The sequence below is a fragment of the Sceloporus occidentalis genome, unplaced genomic scaffold, assembly GCF_023333645.1.
Source record: "Sceloporus occidentalis isolate IW3139 unplaced genomic scaffold, rSceOcc1.0.p SCAF_1, whole genome shotgun sequence".
Classification (NCBI taxonomy): domain Eukaryota; kingdom Metazoa; phylum Chordata; class Lepidosauria; order Squamata; family Phrynosomatidae; genus Sceloporus; species Sceloporus occidentalis.
This window is the reverse complement of record NW_028316981.1, coordinates 132,660,336-132,671,938: the sequence shown is the minus strand read 5'-3', so window position 1 is coordinate 132,671,938 and position 11,603 is coordinate 132,660,336. Positions and strand designations below refer to the sequence as shown.

Here is an 11,603-nt window from a genome sequence, read left to right as displayed (position 1 = left end):
TTTATTTTAAACAAGAAGTTTATTTAAACAACAAGACGGAAGGGAAAACTATCCAAGATCAAATTTTTGTTTAGAGTAATTTATCCCTACTTAAAGACAGATTGCTCTACATGTAACAGCTACGTACAAAAAAGTTATAAAATCGTCCTTGGTTGTACAATGATAAAAGAAAAACATTGAAATTATCCAATCAAATAAGGTATGCATGTTTTTGTTTTTATCAACAATGAGAGCAAAATAACTTACTGGAATATAAAGATAAAAGTTAGAGGAGCATGCCACTAATGGAGAAATGGGGTATTTTCACAGACCAGTTTGTTTTTACCACCCCATCTCCATGATGTTGATCAAACATACCATTGGCCATTTAGTTAAAAAAAATATGCATGTCTGTGCACATACACCAGTTACTTTATGTACAATAGAAGGAATAGGAAAAGAAATCAAAGAAGAGAGAAAGCTATACTGCAGTAGTCAAAGATGTGGCTGAACCAAGTCTTGTTCTTCTAATTGTGAATGTGTTGTCTGTGGGAAAGGAAATTTTGGTTCTCTCTTTTAGTACACTCCTCCTGTCTGCTGCTGGAACACGTCAATTGTATCCTCATCCTCCATTTCCAACTGTATGGGAAAGATTAAAAATGAAATCCAGAGTATGAAAAATGACAGAAACCAATTACTACTTATATTCTTCATTAAAACCTAAAAGGAACACAAAACCAACACAAGGAGAGCCTAAAGATCATCATGTGTACCATATGAAGCGTCACTATTGTGAAACGATAATCCAATTTCTGCTATACAATGGTAGTAAAGAAGGAAAGATAAAGGGTGGCTCACTGGCACTCACAATTATCTATGCTGGCTAGGGCTGGTGGGGGCTGCAGTTCAACATGTGTGAAACATTCACCACTCCTCCAACACACTCAGCTGCAACTATGTTAGAAAAACAAGTTCCTACTACAGAACTTGATACTATCGGATTTGTTAAAAAGAGTAACAAACATTCCACATGACACAATGGGGCTTTTCTGGCCCCACTTCATCTGTGTTATCTTCATTTTCCCCTGCTGCAAAGCTACTCCTGAGGTAGAGAGACCATTTAGAAAAGCAGGGAATGGGCACTTGGATTTGGGAGAACTCTGGAGAGGTTGCTTTGCATTAGTGGAAATGTCTTTTCACTTGTGTAAGGTATCTTTGGATCTAACCCATTCTTTATATTACTGAATCCCACCATGTACCTGCAGAGGACTGTGAATCTTTCACAATCATCAGACAGGTAGGGAGCACCAGAACCCTGCAGGGAGAGAGGCAAGGCAGTAAGACAGCGAGAAAAGAGCTGTATTCTAAAATGTCAAAAACTGCATTAAAAACCTGACTGACAGAATGTGGGATACCAATCCAAAAATAAAATTGCTGCATTTGACAAGTAATTGTATTACTCTACATACAACAGTGTTACTTCCCCCCTAAATAACCAATGTCTAGTTGCAAATATGCAGCATAAGAAAGGTCTAGTATTAAACCATTCCTTGCTGGATATCTGCATACTGTTCTTAGTTGCATCCAGAAAAACAGTTTACTGCCTTTTAGTAAAACAAATTACCTGTGCAGGTGTGTCCGTTTCATTGATTGGCTGCCCATCGAACCGGAATCTGATTTGCCTCATTGACAAACCCTACAGAGCAGGGGGAAAAATAGTAGCAGGCTAAAACATCACTGAGTTTTATCAAATTGCTACTACTAACCACCCTACTTACTTTCCCCAACACTATATGCTCCTTTTGCACTTACAGAAAGTGTCCGGCAATTCAACAACCCAGTTCACAAAGTAAGGGTGCTCAATGGTGCCTCTGCTGGTAACATTTATGTGATATCTCATAAATCTTCAAAGGAAGAAGCAGTGATTTGTAACCATTAAACTTAAGAAAATGAAAGTAAAACTGAAAAATAATTTGGAGTGGCAGGTCTGAGACAGTTGGCAACTATTTAAGAGAGGTGGTTACCACAAAGAAAGTGTTTCCAAATTAATAGAAAACGTATCTAAGATTAATGCACCACAATTTAAATTTAACAGAAACAACTATTCCTGCAGTCCTGATTACTAACCCCTGAATTCTGCTAATCCAACAAAAGCATCCGGGTATGAATTTTCAAGACTGTTTCTTAGATGTCTCTTACCTGTTCCTACTTCAGTGTGCTTACTTGTTCTTAATCATTGTGGTTCATATTACATATATAGTTGGGTTTAATTTTGTTTACTCATATTCCAATACAGTACACTGATCTGATTATCGAAAAGATAGTAATGTTTACTTCCCAAAAGGATATTCAGGCTAAATATCCTTACACGTTTATGAAACTGTTCCTATTAGGCTATGCATATTAAACAATATGCATTTGTTGCTATGTACTTTCAAGTTAACTCTGACTTAGTGACCCTATCAAATAGTTTTTTTGACAAGACTTATTCTGAGGTAGTTTGCCCTTGCCTTCCACTAAGGCTGAGTGTTCCCATGGCTGAGCTGGGAATTGAACCTTGGCCTCCCAGAGTTCTAATTTAACACTGAAACCACTACACCAAACTCTTAGTATTTCCTATCACAGTGTGCCCGCATCATATGCGGGCGCACTATACGTGGCTTTCAGTTTATGCAGAAGAGGGAATGGCATGTGTGCCCTTGGTGCATGCACATGAGCTCCATTAGCATATGTAATATTTGCCTTACAGGGGGGGGGGGGCGCGGGGGCAGCGTAAGGAAAGGGCGCACTATATTTCCTTTACTGCTTTCCACAAAGTGACAATCAGATAGTTAACACATGCAAACATTGCTGCCTCAAAGGAGTGTATAAACTAGAAGTTACTCTAAGCTAAAAAATAAACTACCAGGACTAAAGACACTTTAAATCTAAGCTGCTTTGTCATTAGCCTACTCTGCCCTGATACATAATAATAACAACAACAGCAACTATTATTATTATTCTAATTCTAAAAACCCTATCCCTCCCTCCCCCAGTATAAAAACATAGTAATACTAAAAAGAGATTAAACCAGACGGATATTAAAACAGTAGTATAAAATCACAGTTAAAATCAATGGAAGATTTGTAAAAAAAGAAATGTATAGCAGGGACCAGAGAGGATGGAAAAAGGGATGGAGAAAAGGGGAGAGAAGTGGGGGGGGAGGAGAGGCAGGAAAAGAGGTGGACCTAGTCTGGAAAGGCCTGCTGGAAGAGATCCATCTTAATAGCCTTCTTAAAGGTTTCCAAGGTGGTAATCTGGCGGAACTCGTCTGGCAGGTCGTTCCAGAGTCTAGGAGCAAATGCTGAAAAGGAGCGCTGGGTCACTAGTCCTCTTTGGTTGAAGCAGATTCTTCCCAGCAGAATGAAAACTGCCTCTTAGAATTAGAAATTACTAACCTGTAAAGCTTTGTACTTTTAACAAATTTATGCTACTTCCAGCACTAGAATATTTTCTTGCTTAAGTTTAATTAAGCAGGTTTTTCACATGCTGTGTCTAATTTAAGGACAGAAACCTATGGACCTCCAAGTGTTCCTTGATAACAACTCTACGTTTCATGGAGTTCTAGCAAGCATAGCCAATGATGAAATTTGGAGAGCTACTGTATATACTCATGTATAAGGCTAGAAACTTTTAGTAAAAAATTGGCACAAAAAAACCTTGGGTCGATTTATCCATGCTTCAATGTAAGTACTTGTGATAGAGTCACTGGGAAGACTTGGGTACCTGATAGCCAATCCCAATTTGGGCTGCCTGTGAGGGAGGGACTGCCAGGGAAGGGGTAAAGGGAGAAGGGAGAAGGGAGTGGCTGGGAAGTCTGTCAAGTCAAGTCAAATTAAGCTGAGTTAAGTTCAGTCAAGTTGAATTCAGTTCAAGAGAGCTCTGTTCAGGGGAGTTTGGTGCAGAGCAGTTGAGAGGGAGTTGAGGTGAAGTTTAAGAAAGATGAAGAGACTTGAAAGGAGTTGAAGAGAACTTAGTGGAAAGATGGATGCTAAATGGGAGAGAAAGTGTATTGGAGATTGTAGAGGAAACTGAAATGCCTGCAGCTGTAATATTTATGTAACCATACTACCTTGGAACTACTCTACCTAAGTTACATTCTTGCTAAATGTTATTCAATAAAGCCAATACTTATTTGTTACAACAGAAGCCTCTGCCTGTGTGAATTCTAGGCCATATAGGCACATAAAAACACGCTACCAAAAATATTGAACTTGTAGGAGGAAGACACCTGGGATCATTGTTCTTGTACATTTGGAAAAGGAGCCCCATAGGAATTATATCCTATGGGGCTCGAGCATAGGCAGATTTTCCTTTACACGGGGGGATCCGGAACAGATCTGAAGGGTTACTGTTGCCCACTCCTATTAAGTGATCACTGTATGTGAGGCTGGAAATCAAAGTACAGTCCAACCTTCATATCCATGGGAATTTCCTTCCAGACCTCCTTGCCTGCAGATGCCAAAAATCACAGGACTTCCAAGTACCTTTTTAAAAATGGTGGAGTGCAGCCATGTGCGTGTGCCACCATTGTGAGAATAGTCTGCGGATGGTAAGTCCACAGATAGAAAGGGCCGACTATATACATAAGTCAGACAATTTCATTTTTGGACCTACCCAAGATCTCCCATTTTTTCTTGCTAAATCTGTTGTCACTAGGACCACACCCATCTTGCAACAGGGTAAGGACAGTCTTATCTTGAACATCATGGGCGCTGTATAGATGGGCCCTACAGGGCGCCGTCGTTACATGTGAGGGGCAGCGCTTCCAGACGCGACTCGCCCCTCACACGTGATGAGGGTGGCAAAATGTTGGCGCCCTGTACATAGACACCACCATTTTGATGTGATGGACGCATAGCGTCAGCACGTTCCAGCGCCACAAGAGCCCGCTTTTTGCAGGTTCTTTTTGCTCCGTGACGGAGCTACTCGGTTTGTCCGCTGCAGCTCCCTTGCGGAGCAAGCCAGGGTGGCGGGAGACCGCCCTTTTTGGGCAGTCTGCATCCCACCATGGTTAGCTCTGAAACACTTTTGAAGTACAGCACCAGTCTGGAGTTCATCCTTATTGCACAATGCTTCCAAAGTATGTACAGCACTTTTCAGGCCCAGCAAAACCCACACTAACCCATCTCTCCTCTCATGACTGGAGCCTAATGAGAACAGCGGATTAATCCTGGAGTCCTGCTGTACTTAATGTATGTGGTTCCCATCGCAAGCACTTGTGGACTCAAGGATCACTATTCCTTTCATCCAATATGTAAGCCTGACCTTCAACCAGAGTTAAGAACATACTCTACTGCAAAGAATAGAGGTAACTTAAAAAGGTGAGGGCTCCTCTTTCATTGTACACCAGAGTCACAGCACACTTCAGGGGAAGAAACAGAGGTTGCATCTGCATTGTAGAAATAATCCAGTTTGACACCACTTTAACTGTTGCGGCTCAGTAGTATGGAATTATGAGAATTATAGTTTTGTGAGATATTTAGACTTCTCTGTCAGAAACCTCTGGTGTCACAACAAACTAAAAATCCCAGGATTCCAGTGCATTGACCCATGGCAGTTAAAGTGATGTCAAACTATTACTTCTGCAGTGCGGATGCAGCCAAAGTCAGAACTGCAGCATATACACTCTTTCTGAAGCAAACTCTTACAGTGAAGTCTGTCTACTTTACTGAAAGGTTGTTAAAACAACTATTGCAAATAATACATGTTGAATTGTTACAGTATTCCATCTCACCTTGTGAGAACAACTTTTTCTGTAATTACTTATTGGGACAAAACAGTTTTATAAGTCTACCAAGCCAATGTAAAAGTACTGTATGCACTTTCTAAAACTGATCCATTTCCAAAGTGTGCATTCATTCAGACAATGATGTTACATTCTATAATCCTCACATCTTCATGGATTTTAGGATCAATTCATAAACAGAAGGTAAGACACACCAGATGTGTCTTACCTTCTATTTTTATCAGAGAATGTGAATATAGATGATACCGTCATAAATGCTAACCTAATGTCATAGTTCTGAGTAAGTTCTGGAAAGTAGTAGTTTAAAGTAGTCAAATGTTCTTTAATGTCATAACCATTCACTTTATTTTTAGGCCTTCAAATGGTACAACTGAATGTATATATCCAAAAATAGATGGGATCAACATGTTCGCTATACAGTAAGTAGAATTAAGTCTGATTATACAAGGGATATGTTGTTTCACTGTCACAAAACTAAACTGCATCCAATTCCAAAAACACCTTACTGTCAATATTTCAACTTCATGCAATAAAATTATGCTAATTAGAATTAAAAAAAACAATGTTCATGTTAATTATTATCAGCACCAAGGGGCCTAGGCACACTTCATGAAGGAGGCTTCTGCCTCATTCTCCAGGTTATAATGTCTGAAAGCAATAGAACAGTTATCTTCTAAACAGGAGCAAGCCATACAACAAGACTGAACCAAGGTAACTTGCCTTGGTTTTACTTGTCTCCTGTCAGTTTATCTTGAGAGAAGTAAAACTATAACTGGATAAATTTTTAATTACATCTTATTAATGGACATGAAGATGCCTCAAGGTTTCTTTGATTATTCATACTGCGTCCTCACCTGTCGTTCACAATAAGCTTTCATTAGTTTACTAAGTGGTGTATGCCTTTTAATCTTAAACTGCACCACAGATCCATCTTGCCCTGCAACCTTGAGATTGATGTGGTCATTATTTTCGGTCTTCACTCCTTCCTGTAAAAGAGAGAGAAAAAAAGGATAATCTGAAAGGCAAGTTATCCTACCTAATAACCATTCCAGTTCAATGTTCAGATCACCTCTGAACTAGCCTTCTCAATTCTCAAATCCAAAGACTGACTAGTAAATTCTACCAAATTGCTATCAACAAACAATAGATCATGGCAACAAGGACCACTAGACCATTGCAACAGCACACGTTTCATGTTTTGAAGTGTATGATTTCATTTGATTTCCCCATGTACTAAAACTAACACAATTTATTAAGCTTACAATCATATACACATTTATCTGAACTCTGGTGTTCACTTTTTAGTAGACATAAATCATGCTGTATTATAAGTTCCACAATGAAATGAACCAGTACAGTTAATGTTAAGTTAGCTATCATAGCTCCAAAACACACTGCAGAAATAATCCAGTTTGAGAAAGCTTTAAACTGCCCTGGCTCAGTGCTAGGGAATCCTGGGAATTGTAGTTTATTGTGGTACCAGGGCTCTCTGACAGAGAAGGCTAAATGACTCACAAAACTACATTTCCCAGAATTCCCTAGCACTGAGCCAGGGCAGTTAAAGCAATCTCCAAATGGATTATCTCTGCAATGCATTTTGGACCATTGTTAACAATGAACATTTAAAAGAGTACTTCTGACTCTCTGTGAGGAATCTAAGGGCTAAGGCAGTGGCATACAAGAGTTAATGTTATCCTCCTTAGGAAAGCTGCATCTATTCATGGAGCTTTAGCTTCCCAATACTTCCCTGGTTTTATTTGAACTAAGTCAAGGTATTATTCTAAGGCACTTAATATACACAGGTCTGGATCACAGCCCCTTGGCACATCCATATTAAACTTGTTTTCTTCAGCTCCATTAATATGCAGTAGCATAATTCCTTCTTCTTTTAAAAACAATTTCACTTCTGAGAAGAACAATTGAGATCTCCTGTGTTTGCCTATTTGCTTTAACGCAACTGGGTTTTTTAAAGGTCAATAGGAAACAGAGGCATCCTTACTTTTTATTAACTGTATTATTTATTTATGGCATTTATACCCTGCCCTTCAGCCCTAAAGGCTCTCAGATAAGCTTACAATTATTATTATTATTATTAATTAAAGGGTTCCCTGCACTCAGGCTTACAATCTAAAAAGACAGGACACAAAAGGAAAAGGGAATGGTGGGAGGGAGTGGATTAGGTCCAGCAGTTCTTCTCTCCCTCTGAGGCCTGGAATAATGGGAAGGTTAGAGAAGCAAAGGTCCAAAACACACTACAGAGATAATCCAGTTTGAGACCACTTTAACTGCCCTGGCTCAATGCTAGGGAATCCTGGGAATTTGCAGTTTGTTGTGGTACCTGGGCTCTCTGACAGAGAATGCTAAATGTCTCACAAAACTACTATTCCCAGAATTCCCTAGCATCAGGCCAGGGCAGTTAAAGTGGTCTCAAACTGAATTATCTCTGCAGTATGGATTGGACCAAATTCTAGAGTAGCATTAATAAATGTGAGCAGAACAGATGTACCACAAAGAGATGTGTGTGTGGGGAAAATCTACTCCAAGAAACTAGATATCAATAGGGAAGAAGCCTCTGCCATCCCAGTTCAAAGGGCATCACTTGATATTTTAAAACTTTTTTCAAATAAACTACAGTGGACCCTTGTTATCCGCTGGGGTTTGGTTCCAAGGTCCCCCGTGGATAACAAAATCTGTGGATGCTCAAGTCCCATTAAATATAATAATGGCATAGCAAAATGGTGTCCCTTATAAAAAATGGAAAATCAAGGTTTGATATTTGAAATTTATACTTTTTGGGAACGTTTTCAAACGGTGGATGCTTGAATCCGTGTATAAAAAATCTGTGCATAAGAAGGGCCCACTGAAAATGCGCTCCTTCAACACTTTCCATATTTATTGTGAAGATGCCAAGACTATTCCCATTGAGTTTATAAGATGCAACACTCCAGATATGCACTGTGCCTTTTTCTTCCAGTGTATCTATTTATTTATTTCATTTCTTATGCTCCCTTTCTCCTAGAAAGGGATTCAAGGTAAAAACATTTTTTAAACTTTGCAATGAACAGTTTAAAAAAAGTAAAAACATCTAGTTAAGATGAGAGCCTTTCTTGCTGAAGAGTGGGGTATAAATACAGTAAGTACTGTACGTAAGTAGTTAATACAATAATAAAACACCTAATATTCCTCACAGAGGTTTCAGTAGACACTTTCTTCATAATCTTATATGAGAACTTAAGACTCTTGACTTAACTGTTAAATAACTATATTTCCAGTATATAGAGAGATCTTGTAGCACCTTTGAGACTCACTGAAAGAAAGAAGTTGGCAGCATGAGCTTTCAGACTTTATGCATCTGAGGAAGTAGATTGAAGTCTAGGGGAGCTCCTGCCGCCAACCTCTTTCTTGCAGTGAGTCCCAAAGGTGGTACAAGATCTCTCTACATACTGACTCTACAGACTAACACCATGACTATAGCTTTGAATTATATTTCCAGTTGATCACTTCTTCATCTGGAGTGTCTTGAAAAGAATATATTGTGGATCTGGGATAACTCACAATTAACCCGCAAAGACTTTGATGAGGCGTAGAAAAGGAAAAAGCAGGAGAGGCTACAGATCACAAAGCGAGGACAGGAACATCAACCCCACATTTAGTGAACATGCAGGGGCAGCTGTGGTGGCCATTTAGCAAATCCAAACAAAACTCCTCCAAGCAGTGATGCCTTTTATTGGCCAACTGAAATACACAATAGACTTTGTAAATAATACTAATACTAATACTACTAATGATATACCTGCAGCAAGTATACTGTGCGTTTTGGCTGGCCAATAAAGCTATCACTATGAGGTCGAAGGCTTTCATGTCTGGCATCCATAGTGTTTTGTGGGTTTTGGGGGCTGCGTGGCCATGTTCTGCAAGAGTTTATTCCTGATGTTTGGCCAGCATCTGCGGCTGGCATCTTCACCGTTTGGTCCAAGACTGAGTACTGTATTTCATGTGGAGTGAGGGCTGTTTGTAGGATGAGAGGCCAGAGTGGGATCCACCCAGATCCCCAAAATCTAGTACAAGAAATGGGGGGGGGGGTGTTGTGGGTCTTTCAAGACGAAGCCCTTGGCAAACCCTCTTTTAGGAGGAGGTCGAGCCGCCTTGAGGGGCAAGCCAAGCCCTAGAGAGAGGAAGAGGGAGACTGGGGGGAAATGAGTCTTCCACCAGGCAAGGTTTTGGCGCCTCTGGAGCCACATTTGAAACGAGGCGGAGAGGAGGAGGAGGAGGAGGAGGAGAGGGAAGAGGCTGGGCTCCTGGAGGGAGGGAGGGAGGGAGGGAGGTGCACAAAGAGGCTGGAGAAATAATCCGGCTCCATGGCGGTGTAAGAGGGGGAGGGAAGGAGGGAGTCTGCGGCTGGTGGCTTGTTGTGGCTGCAGAGCGGGCCGATTCATGAGTGCTGCTCTTAGACACAGGCTGAGGAACCACCCAGCCTGGGGCCGCTCCGGCTGCAATGGCCCGATGCCGGGGGATGCTGGGAAGCGTAGTTCCTTCTCCCTCAGAGGCCCCGCACACTACAATTCCCAGAATCCCCTTCTCCTCCCCCGGAGCCCCGCCAGCGGCAGCGCAGCCACACCGGGCTATTATTATTGTTGTTGTTGCTGTGGCTGCTGCTGTGTCTCCAATGCGGATGGAGGCCTCTCTCAAGGCTGGCCGCAGCCTCTTCCCTTTTCCCGAGGCATGGAAAGATAGGCAGGGATCCGGGTTTTACTTAAAATACAAAAGCCGAAGAGGCGAGGCGGCCCCGCTCCCGGGCCCCAGAGAGGCCCCTCTCCCTCCCAGGCGGAGCAGGGGAAAATGGCGCGCAACCACCGCCGCCGCCGCCGGCGCTCTCGAGGAGGCGACGCCGCTCCCGCTTCCCTTCCCGGCCATCCTCCCCCTCAGACCGACCCCTCCGTCCTTCCCTCCTTCGCTGCCCTGCCCCGGGGCCCCGCTTCCCTTCCCTCCTTCCCGGCTCCCTCACCTTGGGCTTCTCGTCGGCCATGTTCCGCTCTCAGCTCCGGACCAGAAAAGATGGGGAAAGGGCGACCGAGGCAGAGAGAGAGAGAGAGAGAGGCTGGGGGAGGGGAGAGTGTGAGAGCGCGCACGCACCGCCTCGGGGACGCGCCTGGGTTTGCGGGGACGCGCACGCACCGCCCTCCCCTTTCTCCCTCGCACAGCGCCGCCATTGGGCCCGGCGCCTCGAGAGCGCGCACCGCCGTTACATAACCCTCTGGAGGCAGGCGCTGCGTGCGCGCTCCCCGGTTCGTCGTCCGCGCTCCGGCCCTCGACGTGCGCGCCCCCCGCCGCGAGCCTTGCTCTCGTGAAGAGAGAGGGCATTGTCTTTTCAAAATGGCCGCCGGGCCTGCGAGGCCTGGAAAGCTCTCCTCCACAGCTGGCCCTCTGAGGCCTAGGACCAGTTTGTGAAAGGACACTGGCTCCCTCCCCCAGTTCTTCGTTGCACCGACGTTCACCCTTCCTTCCCTCTGCACAGCCATTTTATCTTTACACACCCTGCAGGACTTAGCTCCTTGTCTGCCCCAATGCTAGCAATTATTTACATACATTCACGTTTCTTTCTTGCATTAACACCACCATGTTTGTTTGTTTGTTTGTTTATATTATGTTTATTATATTTATTTGTATCCCACGCTTTCCCCAGAACTGGGACTCTTCATGGCCCATTAAAAACACTTCGTCATAGCACATTCAGTATACATCAATGGCGGGAGCAAGCCAGGAATCTCCCTGGAAGCCGAGATGACTAAACTGTGGCTGTCGTACTTTGGTCACATCATGAGGAGGCACTGCTCAC

The 11,603-nt window shown here is 42.8% G+C and overlaps 1 protein-coding gene across 2 annotated transcripts; it reads right to left on the bottom strand.

The window, feature by feature from the left end:
• SUMO2 (small ubiquitin like modifier 2) lies at nt 1-11,007 on the bottom strand. Of its 2 annotated transcripts, none has more exons than XM_089536602.1 (4): nt 10,773-11,007; nt 6,622-6,753; nt 1,604-1,675; nt 1-618 (listed from the first exon to the last, which is right to left on the bottom strand). In XM_089536602.1, exons 1-4 carry the CDS (start codon nt 10,791-10,793, stop codon nt 556-558), a joined length of 288 nt encoding a protein of 95 aa, XP_089392728.1. In that variant the 5' UTR covers nt 10,794-11,007; the 3' UTR covers nt 1-555. The 2 variants fall into 2 exon arrangements, with proteins under 2 accessions (XP_089392728.1, XP_089392719.1); XM_089536593.1 differs by lacking the exon at nt 10,773-11,007 and adding an exon at nt 9,561-9,968.
• Between the last annotated feature and the right edge of the window lie 596 nt (nt 11,008-11,603).

What these genes read in the sequence shown, in the direction of transcription:
- SUMO2 (XM_089536593.1), bottom strand. Translation starts at nt 9,725, where the DNA reads ATGCCAGCCGCAGATGCTGGCCAAACATCAGGAATAAACTCTTGCAGA. An exon ending in GCACAGTATACTTGCTGCAG is followed by an intron (nt 6,754 to 9,560) that starts GTATATCATTAG and finishes TCTCTTTTACAG; the next exon opens with GAAGGAGTGAAGACCGAAAA. An exon ending in AAACGGACACACCTGCACAG is followed by an intron (nt 619 to 1,603) that starts GTAATTTGTTTT and finishes TTTCCCATACAG; the next exon opens with TTGGAAATGGAGGATGAGGA.